Below are 19860 nucleotides of genomic sequence, written 5' to 3'. Positions count from 1 at the left end.
TCCCACCCCCTACCTCGACGGACGCAGTTCGAAGCTAGTCCCTGGAGCATGCGCAGTGATATCTCACCCTCCCCACCCCTCCCTACACCCCACCCGGCTCCTGCATTAAGCCCCGGGTTCGCAGCAGCAGCCAGGATCGGGCACCCGGGGGCGGGCGGGCGGGCACAGTAGGGCCATGGCTGAGGGTGAGGATATGCAGACCTTCACTTCCATCATGGATGCACTAGTCCGCATCAGTGTGAGTTAAGGTGGGGTCAAGGGGAAGGGAGGGGATGTAAAGGGTCGGGGCAAGCCAGATCCTTGAACAGGTGGGGGGTCCAGGAAGAGTATGGAATAGAGAGAAGGGATTAGCCAAGACAGAAATGACTGGGAGGGCGGAGATGCAGGTGTGCAGGGATCCTGGGGACAGCCGAGTGGTGAGACTCCCATTTGCTGGGGTGTAGGCAGCGACAAGCTGCCCGGACCCAGCGGGTAGGCTTGGGGTAGCTGCCAGGCATGCACCAGGGCTGTGAGAAGGGGCATGTGTGAGCTTGGATGTTTTCCAAGAAACTGAGGACAGGTGGGGGGGTGATAAAAAAGCCGCTCCTGGGTGCAGTTCCCAATTTGGACCCCTCCCGACCCCCCACCCTACCGCCCCCCCCCCCCCCCCCCGCGAGCTGCCGTGCAGCCTGCGGTTGCCATGGTAACCCGTGCCCGTCTCTCCCAGAGGCGGTGCCAACCCTGCTCCCCCCACCACTTCCTTCCCCCTCCCTCCCTGTCCCTCCCTCCTTTGTGTCAGCTGCGCCCCTGACCGGGATGGCTGCGAAGAGAGGGACCAAGGTGAGGTGTGGGGGTGGGGAATAGCCAGAAGACCCCCTCACCAAAAGGGGGAGGGATACTTCCGGTGGGGAGGGGGCAGGTAGGCGGGGCGCTCCCTCCTCTCCCCCAGATTGGGCAAAGGGTTGAAGCAGGCCGAATTTCTCCACCAGACTGGGCCTGATAGCTCTAGTATAGGAGGCGAAGAGCAACGGGTTGATTTGGGGAGACTGGAAGAAATAGAATTAAAGACTGAAGGATGGGTCCTAGGTGCCGGCCGGTGCCCAGCGGGTTCAGAGAGCTAGCGCACTCTGGCCGCGGGGAGCAGTCATGCGTCTAAGGTTGCTAAAGAAAGGGGCGGGGGACAACACCCAGCTGTAGAATGGGTGGTGCCCTTGAAATAAATGCCAGGAGCAGGCTGGTAATCCAGAGATGGAGGGATGGAGACAGGTGAGGTGGGAGGCCTGCCTGGCAGCACTGCTGCAGCGGGAGTGATGGGGGGTGGGGCGCGATGCTGGAGGAGGCCAGCGCTTCAACCATACCTTCTTATTGGACCTTAAGATCCCCAAGAGGGGAGCAGAAGCAGGAGACAGAGCTGGGAAGGTGTGTGAACCAACCAAGGCGGGTACTGGGCCAAAGCAGTAGGTAGCGTGTGCTGCCCTTCCTTGCAGCCAAGGGACCGGGCTGAGATTTGCCCAAGTGTCCTAGCTCTCACACAACCTCCTGGTCCCTCCACAGACAAGCATGAAGAACATGGAGAAGGAACTGCTGTGCCCAGTGTGCCAAGAGATGTACAAGCAGCCACTAGTGCTGCCTTGTACCCACAACGTGTGCCAGGCCTGTGCCCGGGAGGTTTTGGGCCAGCAGGGGTACATAGGCCATGGTGGGGATCCGAGTTCGGAGCCCACTTCTCCTGCTTCCACCCCTTCTACCCGCAGCCCCCGCCTCTCTCGGAGAACTCTCCCCAAGCCAGATCGCTTGGACCGGCTCCTTAAGTCAGGTGGGGCTGGGGCCTGTGGGATAGGGTGGGAATGTAGAAAGATGGAAGAGGGTCAGGGGCATCTGTCTGTCATTCTGGGGTGGAGCTATTTACTGCTTATCTGAATCCTAATGAGAGTTGATCTCTGGCGCAATGAAATTCCACTTTTTAATTGAACAGATGTCACCCACCCCCAGGCAGCTGTAATTCTCACCTCTACCTCCTGGGTCCATCTACAGGCTTTGGGACATACCCTGGGCGGAAGCGTGGTGCCTTGCACCCCCAGACCATCGTATTCCCGTGCCCAGCCTGCCAGGGCGATGTGGAGCTGGGGGAGAGGGGCCTTTCCGGGCTTTTCCGAAACCTAACCCTAGAGCGAGTAGTGGAGAGGTACCGGCAGAGTGTGAGTGTGGGAGGAGCCATCCTGTGCCAGTTGTGCAAGCCCCCACCACTAGAGGCCACCAAAGGCTGCACAGAGTGTCGAGCTACCTTCTGTAATGAATGCTTCAAGCTCTTCCACCCCTGGGGCACTCAGAAGGCCCAACACGAGCCCACGCTACCCACCCTCTCATTCCGCCCCAAGGTGAGCCAGTTCTTGCAGGGTCTGAAGTGGGAGGGGCCACGGTGGTGGCGAACCAGGGTTGGGAGTGGCTGATGTGGTTTTCCGAGTGGGGTAGGTAAGGTTGGGTGTGTGTGTGTGTGTGTGTGTGTGTGTGTGTGTGTGAGAGAGAGAGAGAGAGAGAGAGAGAGAGAGAGAGAGAGAGAGAGAGAGAGAGAGAGAGAGAGAGAGTCTTAGAGCTGGAGAGAGAGCTCTCTGATTAAGAGTTCTTCCAGAGAATCGCATTTGTTTCCCTGTAATTCCAGCTCCAGGCAGGAGGTACATCATCTCTGGCCTCTTCTAGCTCCTGCACTTACGTGCACATTTCTACGCACAGACACATAATTCAAAATAAAATATTAAGAAAAAAAAAAAAAAAGAACAGCACCTTGCCATATAACCCAGGCTGGCCTTGAACTCATGGCAATCCCATTTTCTCAGTTTCCTGAGCGCTAGAATTAGGGACATGCACCATCACATCTGGCTGCCTAAGAGCTCCTGTCTCTAACATTGGCTGAACGAATGATTCAACATCTATGGGTCTGTCATCTCACCAGCTGCACAGAGATGAGAGACTCTTCTCCGAAGTGACTATACCTTCGGGGCTGTTGATAGGATCACAGGAGATGTTTGTTGCCTACCAAGTGTTACCTGGCTAAGCATGGTGGCACACGGAAGGGTGAATAACAAGTTGAAGCCCGGCCTGGATACACAAGAAAACTCTGCCTCAAGGAAGTTGTTTCTATGAAGGATGCTATTGTAGGAATTGGGCTCGATGGTGAACAAAGCTGAACTACCTCATCTCTGTTGTCACTACTACATACAAAGTAGATGGAGGGAGGAGCAGTGCTAGGCCATGGCTTGGACAGTTCACAAATGCTTTAATGCCTGGTGTTCACCATCAGGTGGCGCTAGGGAGCACCACCAGCTATTTCCGCTTGCCTCTCATCTGACTGCTAGAGAGGGGCAAGCAATTGCTGGTAGGTCAGCATCCTTACACAAGTAGCTGACTATTCTATTATCCTTTGTATCTCTAGGGTCTGATGTGTCCAGACCACAAGGAAGAGGTGACCCACTACTGTAAGACATGTCAACGGCTGGTGTGCCAACTCTGCAGGGTACGGCGTACCCACAGTGGGCACAAGATCACACCAGTGCTCAGTGCCTACCAGGCCCTCAAGGTAAACACCCCTACTTCCTCAGCCCTAGTGCTAACACACACTACCACACACCTCCTAATGACTTGCTTCTTGCAGAGCCAGGATGATGCCCACCTCTTTCTTTGCCCTTAGGATAAACTGACAAAGAGCCTGGCATACATCTTGGGAAACCAGGACACAGTGCAGACCCAGATTTGTGAGCTGGAAGAGACCATCAGGCACACTGAGGTGAGGAAGGGCACGGGCATGTGCCTTGGATCCCGCTTGGGTAGGCATGCTCCATCATCGCCTTGCTGTCAGTTCAGAGCCCACAGGAGAAGGATGTGTGTGGGTGGAGACTCTGGTTAAACTTCATTGGCAAGAACACCAGTATGTTGGGTTAGGCTGGATCTCGGGCTGCAAGGAGTGTAGCTATAGTTGGGGACTAAGGAGCTCAAATATACTTAGAGTCAGCGTGAAAACAGCCGTGAAGCTAGGGATGGGGAATAAGCACCTTCTATTGGGTTGTCTGAATTAACTGACAGTGGCAGCGGGTTGTAGCGATGGCACAGCCACCAGTGAGCCATAGCTAGTGGTCCAAATGTGGCACTGGAGCCATGGCCTTTCTTATTTGAGTGAGATATAAAAAGATTAAGGCTATGAAAGAGCTAGGGTGAAATACGACCAGTTAGTGTATGGTGACTTCAAGTTGCAGTGTCGCTGGAGGGACTGTAGGTCCAGAAAGGGTGTTTACTGCATTTTCTAACATGCATCGAGATAGAAGGATTTTTTGGAAAAGGCTCTCCTTCACACACTGAGGTCCCTGAACAGTCTTGTTTGCCAGATACAGGTAACTGGGGCTGCGATGTATCCAAATGACCAACTATTTAAAGTAGCTTTTACCTTCCACTAGTTTTTAGCCTTTCCCTATTTGTCTCTTAGCAACATGGCGAGACTGGCTACTCCAGCCCATAAGTCCACTTATCGTTTCTTCACAAACACTGTCCTGGAATTGATGTCTGTGCATCTGCATCACAAGGGGCACCTGAGGGCTGGAGAGATGAGTCAGTGGTTAAGAGCACTTACTGCCTTTGCAGAGGACCCAAGTTCAGTTCCCAGCAGCTACGTGGCAGCTCACCATCACCTGGAAGCTGCTCCAGGGGATCTGATACCTTCCTCTGGTCTTCAAGGGCTTCTACACACATGTGGTGTATATAAACACACACACATACACACACACACACATTCTCTCTCTCTCTCTCTCTCTCTCTCTCTCTCTCTCTCTCTCACACACACACACACACACACACACATACACACATGAACTAAATATTTTTAAATAAAAAATATGTTGACAGAGCAGCCATCCCTTCTGCTGCATCAGTACATGGTCAAGACCCAGAGTAACTGCAACAATAAAACACAAAAATGGCTGGCAAATTAAATCTAAAAAATTTAAGTTAAAGATATAACTGCAGTGGTCTGGTGAGATGGCTCAGTGATTAAGAGCACTGGCTGCTCTTACACAGGTCCTGAGTTCAATTCCCAGCAACCACGTAGTGGCTCAAGACAATCTGTAAAGGGATCTGTTGCCCTCTTCTGGCATGCAGGTGTACATGCACTACTAAATTAAAAATAAATAAATCAATACAAATTTAAAATGTAACTATTATTTTTAAATTAAAAATTAACCAACTGGTCTACAGAATGAGTTCCAGGGCAGAGAAACCCTGTCTCGAAAAACCAAAAAAAAAAAAAAAAAAAAAAAAAAAAAAAAAATTAACCAACTGGCTGGGCAGTGGTGGCACACACCTTTATTCCCAGCACTTGGAAGGCAAAGGCAGGTGGATTTCTGAGTTCAAGGCCAGCTTGGTCTACAGAGTGAGTTCCAGGACAGCCAGGGCTACACAGAGAAACCCTGTCTCAAACAACAACAACAACAACAAAATCATCAAGTGTTATGCATGTGTGTATCTGTGAGTGTAGCCCATGTGGATGGGGTGTCAATGGAGTCCAGAGATATTAGATCCCCTGGAGCTGTCAATACAGGTGACTCAGCTACCTTTGATAGATGCTAGGAGTTGAACTCAGTCCTTGCTCAATGGTTACTTGCTCTTTTTACTGAGCTATCTCTCCAGCACCTCAATTATTATTTTTTTTTAATTTAATTAATACGGGATGGAGAGTTGGCTCAGTGGTTAAGAACACTGGCTGCTCTTCTAGAGGACCCGGGGTTCAATTCCCAGCACCCACATGTCAGCTCACAGTTGTCTGTAACTCCAGTTTCAGGGTTTTTGATACCCTCACACAGACATACATGCAGGCATAACACCAATGCACATAAAATATAAATAAATTATATATTTAAAGAATATAAAAAATAATTAATTAATTAGTTAGTTAAACTTTTTTTTGGCTTTTCAAGACAGGGTTTCTCTGTATAGCCCGGGCTATACTGGAACTCACTTTGTAGACCAGGCTGGCCTCAAACGCAGAAATCCTCCTGCCTCTGCTTCCCAAGTGCTGGGATTAAAGGCGTGTGCCACCACTGCCCGGTTAATTTTTTTTTTTTTTTTTTTTTTTTTTTTTTTTTTTTTTGAGACAGGGTTTCTCTGTGTAGTCCTGGATATCCTGGAACTCACTCTGTAGACCAGGCTGGCATCAAACTCAGAAATCCGCCTGCCTCTGCCTCCCAAGTGCTGGGATCAAAGGTGTGAGCCACCACCACCCAGCAAGCAGGAGGATTTCTTTTCAGTACACAGCAAGTTCAATGTTAGCCTGGGCTACATGAAACCCTGTCTCTTATAGAGATCCCCAGATAAAGGCTAGAAAGATAGATCAGTTGGGTAGGAGCACTGGCTGCTTTTCCAGAGGACCCAGATTCAATTCCCAGCACCCACATGGTGGCTTACATATATTATATGTAAGTTCTGGGGTATCTGATGCCTTTTTCTGGTCTCCACAGATACCAGGCACACACTTGGCCCACATACATGCATATAGGCAAAACCCCCATACACATAAAGTAATAAAAATACTTTTTAAAAGATCCCGGGCTGGAGAGATGGCTCAGAGATTAAGAGCACTGACTTTTTCCAGAGGTTCTGAGTTCAATTCCCAGCAACTTCATGGTGGCTCACAGCCATCTGTAATGGGATCTGATGCCCTCTTCTGGTGTGTCTGAAGACAGTAACAGTGTACTCACATACATAAAATAAAAATAAATAAGTAGCTGGCGCACGCCTTTAATCCCAGCACTTGGGAGGCAGAGGCAGGCGGATTTCTGAGTTTGAGGCCAGCCTGGTCTACAGAGTGAGTTTCAGGACAGTCAGGACTATACAGAGAAACCCTGTCTCAAAAAAAAAAAAAAAAAAAGAAAAAAGAAAAAAGAAAAGAAAAAAGAATCCCTCAGTAGGTATAAAACTAATAGGACTTTTGTGCTTTGGTCCTGTATTAATTTTGGTTTCCTAGATCAAGTCAAAAATCTAGGAAATAGAAGGGGGTTGCTTCTCTTCAGCTGACAGCTACAAGGTGAGCATTGGAACCTCAGTACAAATGGCCAGGAGGCGACCATGTCTGTGGTGTAGGTGGTTTGCCAGTCATGATCCTGGCCCAATTAAGAAAGATAGGTGAAATGAACTAAATTCCCTAGGATAGTATGGTGTGGTGTCTTGGGGGCGGGTGCAAGTACTCATCCTTTGGGTGTCGCTCCTTGGACAGGTGAGTGGTCAGCAGGCGAAAGAGGAGGTGTCCCAGCTGGTTCGGGGACTAGGGGCTGTGCTGGAAGAGAAGCGGGCCTCACTGCTTCAGGCCATCGAAGAGTGCCAGCAAGAGCGTTTATCCCGGCTCAGCGCCCAGATCCATGAGCACCAGAGCCTGCTGGATGGCTCAGGTCTGGTGGGTTATGCCCAGGAAGTCCTTAAGGAAACAGACCAGCCTTGCTTTGTACAAGCAGCCAAACAGCTGCATAACAGGTACTGAGGGGCGTGGCACAAGGGTGCAGGCTCAAGGGAGGTGGGCACTGTGGGTGTCGCTAACACCTAGGGCAGTAGCTAGAATACACGGATGGAGAGCTGGAACCTCGAGAAGTTTCATTTGGTCAGACTGATGCTAGCTTCTCAAGAGTGAGGTAGACCTGAAGCAGTGGCTCTAGGTTTAGGTAGGGCAGGATGCCAGGGAGGAGTTGCTGCCCACCTGGCAATGCCTGACCCTCGCCTACCCCATTCTAGGATTTCCCGAGCCACTGAGGCCCTCCAGACATTCCGGCCAGCTGCCAGTTCCTCCTTCCGACATTGCCAGCTGGATGTGGGACGAGAGATGAAGCTGCTGACGGAGCTTAACTTCCTGAGAGGTAAGGAGCTAGCCAGGCCCGTGTCCAACCAGAGCCTTCTTCCCTTTCCCCCCTGCAGCGGACCCGGGGGGCAGTGCCCACCAGGGACCTCCTGGCCTCCTGCCTGGCCTGGCCAGCCATTCCCACCCGGCCATCCCTGCCACACCACACCATCCTACCGCGCTCAGCGCTGCTTCTCCCTCTCTCTTTGTAGGCTGTGGCCACCGCGGACTCTGCTCCGGAGCACCCCAGGCAAGTCAGCAGCCCTGCCCTGGGGGCCCTGCCACCCGCTGGGCCCCTCCCTATTCCTCTCCCTGTGCTCCCACACAGCCTGGCCACCCACATATTGCTTCCTTCTCTCCTAATGTACCCTGAATTCTTGGTCCTCCCACCTGCCTTCCTTAGGCTGTTGCATAATCCTGGTCCTTCTGACCTTTCGTTATCTTGACCTTTGCCCTCTGAACTCTCATTCTCTTCCTCCTGGCCTACATGCACCGCTCTGCTAGCTAGCTTGCTCCCGCTGCTGCCTTCCTGTTTTCTGTCTTGCTGACCCTGTTACCTCCCTCCCAACCCTTATACACCCCTTCCTGCTCAGGGCTCTCTTGCCTGGGTTCCAGTGGCCTTTGCCTGCCTCGTTCTGGGGCTCCTTCTTACCTCAAAGAATCTCAGCTGTAAGGGCCCTCAAAACTCATTGGGTCTGATGCTGTCATTTGACTGAAGAGAAAACTGAGGCCCAGAGAGGGAAAGTGGCTCCCTTCAGGCCAAATTAGGGTAGTAGCAACTAGAACCAGAGTTCCCGCTCCTGCCTGGGCCCAGCACCCACCTACGTCTTTCTCCTTTGGGCCCTGCCTTGCCCACCCAATGTCTAGAAAGTTCCTTTCCCCAGCTCCCTCACCTACACTCAACCCCCCGGCTCCCGCTGCTTCCTCTTTCCTGCCTGCCCCACTCCCCATGCCAGCCCAGTAGCCAGGCCTTGATTGACCCCCTTGTCTCTTCCAACAGTGCCCGAGGCGCCTGTCATTGACACCCAGCGTACCTTTGCCTATGATCAAATCTTCCTATGCTGGCGGCTGCCCCCTCACTCACCACCTGCCTGGCATTACACTGTTGAGTTCCGGCGCACAGATGTCCCCGCCCAGCCAGGCCCTACACGCTGGCAGCGACGGGAGGAGGTGAGGGGCACCAGTGCCCTTCTTGAGAACCCTGACACAGGCTCTGTGTATGTGCTGCGTGTCCGTGGCTGCAACAAGGCTGGTTATGGAGAGTACAGTGAAGATGTACACCTGCACACACCCCCGGCACCTGGTGAGTACACAGTCAGGTGGCTTCATGTGGTGAACAGAGATGTTCACGCAGAGGGTATGGGGTGGCCCAGGTACTTAGCTCATTCCCAATGGGCACTGGAAAAGCAATGCAAAACATTTTAATTTATATAACTTGTACAATTTAATGTATGAGTTATACTCGCTTCCTCTAGAACTGAACTGCCAGGGTTCTAAACCCACCTGTGCTCATTGACAACTCTGTGTCTTGAGCCACATTTTTCTCCTTCTCTGAACCTCGGAGTCCCTTTCTACAGAAGTAATAATAATAGGGCCGGGCAGTGGTGGCGCACGCCTTTGATCCCAGCACTTGGGAGGCAGAGGCAGGCGGATTTCTGAGTTCGAGGCCAGCCTGGTCTACAGAGTGAGTTCCAGGACAGCCAGGGCTACACAGAGAAACCCTGTCTCGAAAAAAAAAAAAAAAAAAAAAACCAAAAAAAAAAAAAACAAAAAAAAAAAAAACAAAAAAAGTAATAATAGTATTCAATAGAGCGGTTTGATAATGAAACTATTATTAAATGGTATCTGAAAAGACTTAGCTTCTGACTTATAGCAAGGGCTCAGTCAATGTTAGGGAAGCGGCTTGCCGAGTGCGTTCAGCACTCAGATAAAAGGCAAAAGAGTCCGGGCTGGGTTGAGGGGTCAGGTATGGGCACCGGAATGTGAGATGGAAGGTTCAGGTCAGTGGCGTTAGGAATGGGACCTGGTGGAACAGAACCATAGTGGAGATGGTCCACAGGCCAAATCATGGAGAATGGGTTGCAGAAACATTGAGTTAGCTAGAGATGGGGCACTTTTCTCTGCCTACTAGTCCACTGTGGCTATTCCTGGCTTCCCATGTCTAGAGGGATGCCTCTCTTCCCTGTCTCTATTTCGGTTTTCCACGCCCTATTTCCCTGGGCCCCTGCCAGTTCCTGGTGACTGAACTCCTTGACAACTTGTTCCCTGTGCCCAAAATTCCCAGTGTTTGTGCTAATACCCCACAATCCCCAGTGCCAGTGTGTCCCTGAAATCCTTCCTTCTGTCTCAACCTCCTGCTTCCAGTCCTGCACTTCTTCCTTGATGGCCGCTGGGGTGCCAGCCGAGAGCGGCTAGCCATCAGCAAGGACCAGCGAGCGGTGCGGAGTATTCCAGGGCTTCCCTTGCTACTGGCTGCTGAGCGGCTGCTTACAGGCTGCCACCTGAGTGTGGACGTGGTCCTGGGTGATGTGGCTGTGACCCAGGGCCGCAGCTACTGGGCCTGTGCTGTAGACCCTGCCTCCTACTTGGTCAAGGTGGGCGTCGGGCTGGAGAGCAAGCTTCAGGAAAGCTTCCAGGGTGCCCCGGATGTGATCAGCCCCAGGTCAGGCCCTTCTGCAAGGGGGGAATGAAGCCCAGGGGAAGGAGCTGGGGTTGGTGAGGGTGGTGATGGGCATCCAGACTTGCCTAGGTGGGACTGGGGCTGGGTAAGAGCAAGGAGCATGGAAGCCAGCTTGAGAGGCTTGTGGGCGGAAGAGACGTGGGCTCCACAGAAGAGACTTTGAGGACTGGTGGTCAGAGTGTATGGTTGGAAAAAGGGTTGATAGAAAGCAGAGCCATTACCTCTTCCTTCCATCTGTCACTCAGAACCAGTACACCACCTAAGCTCCCGTGTCCTGGCCCCCAGCACCTTATTTTCATGAAAAGTTTTCTGCCTGAGACCTTCAACTGCCTCTTTCTCAACATCTCCAAGTTCTTCCCTTAAACAAATCTCCAAAGCCTTCCTTGTCTCCCAGTGTCTCTTAACATCTCCCTCACATTTCCCTCCTGAGCCCTCCCTCCTGAGCCCTCCCTCCTGAGCCCTCTTTCCTGAGTCCTCCCTCCTGAGTCCTCCCTCCTGAGCCCTCCCTCCTGACCCCTCCCTCCTGACCCCTCCCTCCTGACCCCTCCCTCCTGAGGCCTCCCTCCCTCCTGACCCCTCCCTCCTGAGTCCTCCCTCCTGAGCCCTCTTTCCTGAGCCCTCCCTCCTGAGCCCTCCCTCCTGAGCCCTCCCTCCTGAGGCCTCCCTCCCTCCTGAGCCCTCCCTCCTGAGCCCTCCCTCCTGAGCCCTCTTTCCTGAGCCCTCCCTCCTGAGCCCTCCCTCCTGAGTCCTCCCTCCTGAGCCCTCCCTCCTGAGCCCTCTTATCCTTCAGCATTCCATGTATTCAAGATGTCTTCTCCCCAACACAAAGTTCCTTTGGAATTCTGTCAACTCCATTCCTGTATCCCTCTAACATCCTGATACCAATGCGTCTTCATCTCTCTTCCAACACCATCTTTCACCATCCTTGCTCTGCTCCTGCCCTCACCCCACTGCATCTTAATCATGGTGATCTCATCCTTCCAACATCCCCAGCTGTCAAAACTGTATCCTTAACCTGATTTCCCTAGCACGATGATTCTCAGCACCTTCTATCCTGATAAGACCCACATTTCCCCAGTGTGCTATAGCAATGCCGCACTCTTCCTCCCCGTGACCCCTTCTCCTGCATGCTCCTTTCCTACACAGACTAAAGCCTCGAGCCTTACAATCTAACCACCTCAACATGTACCTTAGTACCCGTAACCTCTTGTCCCCCAACATTCTATCCTTCCAACATCTCAGCTCCATTCCCTTCCTCTCAACATCTTTCTTCTGGATTCCCACTCCTACAGATATGACCCAGACAGTGGGCACGACAGTGGTGCTGAAGACGCCGCAGTGGAGGCATTGCCACCCTTTGCTTTCCTGACCATCGGCATGGGCAAGATCCTGCTGGGTTCCGGAGCAAATTCAAATGCAGGGCTGACAGGGAGGGATGGCCCAGCAGCCAGCTGCACAGTGCCCCTTCCACCCCGCCTAGGCATCTGTTTGGACTACGAGCGGGGGCGGGTTTCCTTCCTGGATGCTGTGTCCTTCCGTGGGCTCCTAGAGTGCCCCCTGGACTGCTCAGGACCTGTGTGCCCTGCCTTCTGCTTCATTGGGGGTGGTGCTGTACAGCTGCAGGAGCCTGTGGGCACCAAGCCTGAGAGGAAAGTCACCATTGGGGGCTTTGCCAAGCTGGACTGAGCCTTTAAAGCCCCCTTTTCAGACCTAAGCTCTGCTCCCCAAACCTCTGGGCATCAGGTTGTTTACCCAGCAGCTTCTTCCCCAAACTCTTCCTAACCATGTGGCCCTGCCCCTTTCCTTGCCAGCTGTGTCTTCCCAGGGCTCCCTTGACTAAGGGACTCTCCTCTGCTTATCTCTGGAGGTCCTTCATTCTCTGTGTTACCTGTTGGCCTAGGCCCCAGGCCCATCAAGTCTGTGCCTCCCCCCAGGCCCTGCCCTTGGCATCTTAACCAAGGCATAGAAAGCTCTATTCCATTCCTGTCCTGTGCTCCCAAAGCTTATTGGGAGAGCGGGCACCTGGAAGAGTGGGTATGATGAACAACTCTGCCCTTTGCCTTGCCAAGCCCCCTTGCCCCGTTGATGCTGACTACAGCCTTGGCGGCCAGGCTTTGAGCTTCTCCAGTGAGAAGGAGGAGAACCTATTTTGTTTTATTTGGGTCCCTATACCCTCCAGCTGCATGTCCCTTCTGTCCCTCTTCTCCTCTTGCATGCTTTACCTATCCAGCACCCATGCCAACGTGCCAAGTCTCCCTTGGGAACTCAGTTAAGGCTGGTGTCCCCATTGGGTTGGGCCAAGCTGGGCCTCTGGTGCCTGCTACTGTCTCCCTACAGTGGGCATTACTAGGCCTGTGCTGAGCAACAGCTGTACCTTTCATGGTTTATAAATAATAAACTGTGACACCAGGCACATTTCTGTTTTCCCGGAGTGAGACCATTCCTGGTAATTTCCGGTCCGATTGACACCTAAGTGTAGGAGGTCCCTAACTGAAGTACACACAACCTCCTGCTACACCTAAGGCCTAGACCCCAACCAACTCTCACCGCCAGGGGCCACAGCACTGACTGCTAACCTGGAACTTCACCTTGGACATCTGGACCACTGGAGGCTGAGGGAGAGGCATGATGTCGGGACCTAAAGGGATCAGGGAACCGGAACCACTTCCTCATTCCGAGAGTGCCAGAGAGCCCACCCCGAGGCAGTGGCGGGTGGGGTGGCTGAGGGCCAGGGCCTGGTGCCAACAGCACCCGGATCTGTCCCAGCCCTGGCTTATCACAGCCGTGTTGACTCTTCTACTGTTATCTGTGGTCCAAGGATTTGCTTCACACCTGGACAGCTAAGAATAGAGCTACCTTAAGGGCACTGTGCCAGTTGGAGAGGGGCATGGGCTGGCCTCAGAAGAGACAGTCATGGGTGCGCACTGAGGCCAGGTCTGGGGCAGGCGCATTGGACCAAGCCTAGGTTTCGTTTCCTCCTTCCTTCAGGGCCTCCAGGCATAGGAGAGAAGCAATTCCTGTATTCTTTCTCAGGCCACCTCTGTCACCTCTTCCCCATATCCCTGTTTTCAAACACACCCAGCCCTCCACCCCTCCATGGCTCCTTCGGGAGTTCTCTCCCAAAGATCCCTTTCCAGGCCCCTCAAAGCCGTGTTCCGGCCGCTCTGATCCAAGAGCTGCAGATGAAGAACCACAGCTGGCAGAGCAAACCAGAGGCCATCTTTTATTCAGCCATGTTTGGATTCCCATCCCCATCTCCAGGCTTGCTAGGCCAGTCCTTCTGAGAGCCACCACTACCCCAGTGTCCCCCAGGCCAGGACTGGGCTTCACCAGGCTAACATGGTTGAGACTCTTGACAAAGCCTCAGAGGAAGGCTGTGAGCAGCCTGCCAGAAGTTCTGGTTCACCAGCCCAGATCAGAGTGCAGGGGTCTGGCAGTGACCACTGAGGGAGCAGTGCAGCTGCCCCGAGTGGGTGGGGTGAGTTGCTCCTACAAGTTGGCAGAAGTGGTTGCCACAGCCGGGTTGGCGTAAGAGAGACTGCTGTTGCCGTTACCTGCCGAAACCTGAATGGAGGGGAAATAAATTCAGAGTAAAAGAGTCTTCCAGGTAGAACCCCAATGGCACCCGGGACTAGGGGCCTGGCAAGCTCTCAAGGGGTTAATTCAGAGTGTGCACCTGCTGGCCCCAGAGCTGCCAGGTGACTGTAAACACACAACTCCACCACCATGGCTCCCTCCCGCCACCCTCCCCCTCCCCCCCAACTTGGCTGTAAGTCCCTCTTATAGGCCCCGCCTGTATTTCTCTCCTTTTATTTTTTGATCTTCTGGCCCAAAGGTGTGTGTGTGTGTGTGTGTGTGTGTGTGTGTGTGTGTGTGTGTGTGTAGATCTGGAGGAGGAGGAGGAAAGTGGGGCAAGAAAAGGACATTCTTGTCTCCTTTCCCACCCATTGGCCTTTCCCACACACTGGCCTTTCGTTCTCAGGTGACCATAGTAATTATTTACTAGATTCTGTAGGGAAAGGCCTGAGGGAGGGAAGAGAGAGGGATCCTTGCTTTCCTAAGAACTCCCTCAGCACACTCTAGAGGAAATTTCTTCTTCCCCAGAGCCCTCCCACCCTATCCCAGCTTTCTGACCCCCAGGAGGTCAGTGGGGACTGCAGACAGGCTCCAGGGGCACAGCATCCCCTCCCCTCCCCTCTAGGCACCCTAAGGAGCACAAATTGGTACAGGTAGACCACGAGGTTTTATTTGGAAGACCTGGTAGTGCAGACCTTTTTTTTTTTTCCTGTAGCCTCCCAAGGTCTGATCCCCAGAACTCTACCTCCATTCCCGACCTTGCCAGGCTCTCCACTGCTCTCACCTCTCTGGAGCTCCTTGGGTTTCCAGAGCACCCCTTCAGAATCCCCCACCCAGCCCAGTTCGCTGGCCCAACCAGTGGGACACACTTTACCTCCTCATAGGGGCTACGTTTGGTACTGCCAGGGGGCACATAGCGTCCGTGAGTGTGGTAGGTAGGGTATTCACTCATGGGATGGTAGATGTCCTGGGTTGGAAAGAGGTCCAGCTGCCCATAGCTCTTTCGGCGGCACTGGCACACTGCCTGGGGAGACAGGAGATTATACTTGCCGGTGGGATTCTATTTCCCAGGGGACACCACTGAAGGCCTGAACCTTACCAGGGCAATGACGATGATGACGGCCAAAGCAACCAAAATACAGACCAGCACCAGCAGGGCAACACCCCAGCCTGGCACCCCAGGCCAAGACTGGGCAGGGGGAGGGAACTGCATCTCATTCACTAGAAGGGAAAACAGTGGTCAGGGAAGTCCCCAAAGGAGGTGGATCTCCCGCTCCTAGCACCAAAAGTAAACAGGTGGTAGAGTCCAATACTATGGTGCCCGGTTCCACCTGGGGCTGTCACCTCACCATTGACTTCTGAAATAGTCAGATTATAGTCGTCCGCCTCCTTCTTATGCTGGGTAAGCTGTGACTTCACATCAGAGGCACTGAAAGTACCCTCCCGGAAAATCACAGTTGATTCTACCACCACCGAGCCTGACCTGGTCACAGGAAACAGACAGCTCAGCCGGACGCTCTGCTTATAGCTCAGCAGTCCCCACCCCGCCCCCATCCCCGACATCACGAAGTCATGAGACTCCCATAAGTCAAATCCAGAACTGTACCTGAACTTGATAGAAGAGATCCCCAGAAAATCTTGGTTAAAAATCTGCAGAAACTGGGACAAGAAGAGAAGATTCAGGATTGATGTGGAAGACTCACACAGTCCTGAAGAGCTATGTCAGGGGAGCATGGCAGAGACCAGGCTGATACCCACCAACCCAGAAATGTTCCTCTTCAGTTCTTGGTAGTAGTTGGAGCTGGGGTCTTCCAGGGAAGAATTAAACCGGTGGTTCCGAATGTAAAAAGACAAGAAGAAGAAGGAGACCCCACCAGACAGCTGGGGTGACCTGGAGGTGGTAGGGAAGAGTGCTGTGCTGTTGCTGGAGATGGCGGGCATGGTAGGAGAAACAGGATGCTGACTTGGAACTGAAGACTGAGTGCCATTGCTGCCTGGAGTTGTAGCCATTGCAGAGGTATCATGGACTGGACTGGTAGCTGAGCCCGACACAGAACTGGTAGTTAGCACCGAGGAATCACTGTGGTCTGGGATGATAGCTGAGCCTGATGTAACCTGAGTAGTAGAGAATGGGGCTCCACTGTAAACTGGAGTGGTGGCCAAGTCTGATTCAGAGCTGTTAATGGTAGTTGAGGTGCCACTGTGGACTACTGCAGAGCTGGAGGAGGCCACTGGACCTGTGGTGGCTGGGGGCGAGGTGCCACTGTGGACTACTGCAGAGCTGGAGGAGGCCACTGGACCTGTGGTGGCTGGGGACGAGGTGCCACTGTGGACTACTGCAGAGCTGGAGGAGGCCACTGGACCTGTGGTGGCTGGGGGCGAGGTGCCACTGTGGACTACTGCAGAGCTGGAGGAGGCCACTGGACCTGTGGTGGCTGGGGACGAGGTGCCACTGTGGACTACTGCAGAGCTGGAGGAGGCCACTGGACCTGTGGTGGCTGGGGACGAGGTGCCACTGTGGACTACTGCAGAGCTGGAGGAGGCCACTGGACCTGTGGTGGCTGGGGACGAGGTGCCACTGTGGACTACTGCAGAGCTGGAGGAGGCCACTGGACCTGTGGTGGCTGGGGACGAGGTGCCACTGTGGACTACTGCAGAGCTGGAGGAGGCCACTGGACCTGTGGTGGCTGGGGACGAGGTGCCACTGTGGACTACTGCAGAGCTGGAGGAGGCCACTGGACCTGTGGTGGCTGGGGACGAGGTGCCACTGTGGACTACTGCAGAGCTGGAGGAGGCCACTGGACCTGTGGTGGCTGGGGACGAGGTGCCACTGTGGACTACTGCAGAGCTGGAGGAGGCCACTGGACCTGTGGTGGCTGGGGACGAGGTGCCACTGTGGACTACTGCAGAGCTGGAGGAGGCCACTGGACCTGTGGTGGCTGGGGACGAGGTGCCACTGTGGACTACTGCAGAGCTGGTGGAGGCCACTGGACTTGTGGTGGCTGGGGACGAGGTGCCACTGTGGACTACTGGAGAGCTGGTGAAGGCCACTGGAAGGCTGGTGGCTGGGGATGAGTTGCCGCTGTAGACTGGAGTGGTAGTCGGTGTTAAGAAACTGCTGGTGTCCTGAGATGAGGCAACACTATTTTTCTGACTTGGAAAGGCAAGAAAAACTGAACCAGAGTGGAAGGTGAGGGTTAAACTGTTTTTACGTTCACAGCACCAATCAACAGAGTTGGACACTGGGTTGCTTTGGCTAACATGTGTGACACTTTAGTTCTGGCTAGAGCCAGAAATTGTGAGAAACTACTGCGTTGATGAATAAAATCAGAGCAAAAAGAAAAACGTAAACTTTGAAAGCAAAATAACCCCAGAAGGAAGGAGGATCGGGTTAATATCAGGTAGCCCCCGGTTTGCCTTCATCCTGACAGTCTCCCTCCCTAAAGGTCTCACTTCTGCTTCTGGCTCATTCATTGCTCTACTTGAGACAAATATTCCCACTGTAGCCTAGGCTGGCCTCGGACTCTCTGTGAACCTGAGTGTCCTGAGGGTGGGAATTATTGACTGGAACCACTGTACACAGCCCCATTCTTCCACTCTGGAGCCACTTTTGACACAGCCTCTCTACTCCTCACAAAGAGTATTTACCTACTATGGTGCCTGTTCTCCTGGGGGTCACGGCTTCTTAGCCTCTTTCCTTAGCTTCCTTCCTTCTGGTACATACTGGGCCATCCCTGTCTGCCACTTATGGCTCTCATAGTCTACCAGTAAGTAAATTCCACAGAACAACTAGGAGTCCCACCTGAATAGCGCAGCCCCTCCCCACCTTGCGCCTCTCACCTTTTAGGCTTGCTAGAAGTAGCAGCAGGAAGAAAGGAGCCCGTATGCCCGGGGTCATGGTGGTGGTGAACAGGCGGGAAGAGGGTAGAAACAGACTCAAGGCTGGCGCTGCGTGTGTGCAGTGGAAGAGCGCTGGTGCCTGCTGCTTTATACCAGTCCCCCTCCCGCCCTAGGCACAGTCAGAGCAGGTGACAGGTAACAAAACTCCGCCCCCTCCCCTATTCTTTCCTCCTCCTCCTCCTTCTCCTCCTCCTCCCCAGTCATTCCTGTGTAGGGTACTTGGGCTCCAATCACTCAACCTTATGACAACCTGTTCATTCTCCATTTGGTCTCCCACTTTTACCAACCACTCTTTGATTACCCTAGGTGTGCATGTGGAGGAAACCTAGGCACCCCCCTGGCTCTGGTTTTAGTCCCAGAGCAACGGCCAAGAAAAGAAAAGGGAACACAAAAAGGCCCTGGACAACAAGACAAGGGAAGCCCATCCCTAGATCCCCCGATCCCTTTTCCTACTCTCTGCGGCCCTTGAAAAACCACTTCTCATGAGTTGAGAGGATATAAGGAGGCTGGATAATAGTGGACAACAGGTCGCTAGTTTTAGTCTCCCTCCCCCCAACCCCCGCCACTTCCCGGAACAGCCCCACCCTTCTAACCGCTCCCTGTACTCTGAAAACCACAGTCCCCGCCCCTGCCAGACTTTCCAGTAGCCTGGGTCTCTCTTTGGCTTTCTCCCGAGAAAGGCGGTGGGGGAAATTTCCACTTAAAAAGGACGAAATTTGGGCTCCACTGAAGCCTAAGGTCCTTCCTACCCAACCCGCCACCTTGAGTAGCAGGCTGACCCGTCCTTTTACCCGGAAACGCCTGCCCTCTAGTGGTCACCGCGAGCGACGCGCGGCGTACTCGCACGGGCCGAAGGTTTGGCAGCACGGCCCAAGTTGAGACAGAGATCCTTGGGAAGTTAGTTGTGCCTTGAAGAAAAGAATCAATGCCTCGGACAGATAGGAAGGAATGTACAGTGTGAGGGAGAAGCAAGGATTAGTACTTGGACTACTCAGACTTCTGGGGATGGTGTTTGGGGGCAGGAAATAAGTGGTTGAAGCCCCAAGGTATGTGTGGAAGTTGCGTGATGACATTGAATTGGGAAGGGGGATGGGACAGGTTATATATATACAGGTAGCTAGATATTTAGGAGGCAGAGAGTAAGTAGGTGGGACGATCATGGAATTTGAGAACTTCGAGATGTATCTAGGAAAGGAACAATATTTGGGGCGAACAAGCACGTAGAACAAGGCAATCCCACGAGTGTGTGTTTAGGGAGAACCGAAAGGTATTCTGAAGGGCAGAAGTAGTTGGGTTTGGGGACGGCTTTGGGTTCACAGCAGCTTGGACTGAGGAAGCCAGGCCGGATCCTCAGCTGGTAGGTTGCGGTGTAAACCAGCAAGAGCAGTTACAACTGTAGTAGGCAAACAATTCTTAGTCCCAACGAAACGGAAACTAATACTTTAAAAACATTTCGGAGGTGCATAAACGGAGGCGTGGGTCCCGTGCTCCCGCCGTGTGTCCCGCCTCTGAGCCGCTTTGTCAGGCCAGCTCCGGGCGGAGTGGGGACGCCCTACGTCAGCTCGCCCACAAGTATTTAGGTGGGCGGCACCAAACCCCAACTCCTAGGATTGCCAGGCAACAGCCATTCAATTCGGTTGCTGGGACACCCATCACCATGGCAACTGCTCCGCGCCTCTCAGTCTGAGTATTTAAAGAGCAAGCGCGCGCACTGCTTTGGCGTTGGAAAGTGGCCTTCCAGGGCCCCAGGAGCACCCCTTCTCTCCACACCCTTTCCCTTTCGCCACCTCTTTCACTCTTCCGGGTGTCCAGGCCCTAGCGCACCTATAAGGTGACCCAAATTCCCCAGAGCACCCCTGTC

At 53.3% G+C, this 19860-nt stretch overlaps 2 protein-coding genes across 7 annotated transcripts; one reads left to right on the top strand and one right to left on the bottom strand.

The window, feature by feature from the left end:
* The first annotated feature begins 106 nt into the window (after positions 1-106).
* Trim46 (tripartite motif containing 46) lies at positions 107-12936 on the top strand. Of its 5 annotated transcripts, none has more exons than XM_034500145.2 (10): positions 110-238; positions 1534-1795; positions 2014-2357; positions 3410-3553; positions 3665-3760; positions 7232-7485; positions 7741-7862; positions 8844-9146; positions 10208-10505; positions 11816-12936. In XM_034500145.2, exons 1-10 carry the CDS (start codon positions 176-178, stop codon positions 12207-12209), a joined length of 2280 nt encoding a protein of 759 aa, XP_034356036.1. In that variant the 5' UTR covers positions 110-175; the 3' UTR covers positions 12210-12936. The 5 variants fall into 5 exon arrangements, with proteins under 5 accessions (XP_034356038.1, XP_034356036.1, XP_076788866.1 ...); XM_076932751.1 differs by having other exon boundaries at positions 159-248; XM_034500146.2 differs by lacking the exon at positions 110-238 and adding an exon at positions 725-819.
* Positions 12937-13732: 796 nt separating this feature from the next.
* Muc1 (mucin 1, cell surface associated) lies at positions 13733-18109 on the bottom strand. 2 transcript variants are annotated; one of them, XM_034499411.2, is made up of 7 exons: positions 17940-18109; positions 15858-17188; positions 15706-15758; positions 15449-15582; positions 15199-15320; positions 14974-15123; positions 13733-14087 (listed from the first exon to the last, which is right to left on the bottom strand). In XM_034499411.2, exons 1-7 carry the CDS (start codon positions 17995-17997, stop codon positions 14013-14015), a joined length of 1923 nt encoding a protein of 640 aa, XP_034355302.1. In that variant the 5' UTR covers positions 17998-18109; the 3' UTR covers positions 13733-14012. The 2 variants fall into 2 exon arrangements, with proteins under 2 accessions (XP_034355302.1, XP_034355303.1); XM_034499412.2 differs by having other exon boundaries at positions 15858-17272; positions 17940-18081.
* Between the last annotated feature and the right edge of the window lie 1751 nt (positions 18110-19860).

This window comes from Arvicanthis niloticus, chromosome 4 (genome assembly GCF_011762505.2).
Source record: "Arvicanthis niloticus isolate mArvNil1 chromosome 4, mArvNil1.pat.X, whole genome shotgun sequence".
Lineage (NCBI taxonomy): Eukaryota > Metazoa > Chordata > Mammalia > Rodentia > Muridae > Arvicanthis > Arvicanthis niloticus.
This window is presented reverse-complemented; position numbering and strand designations above follow the sequence as displayed.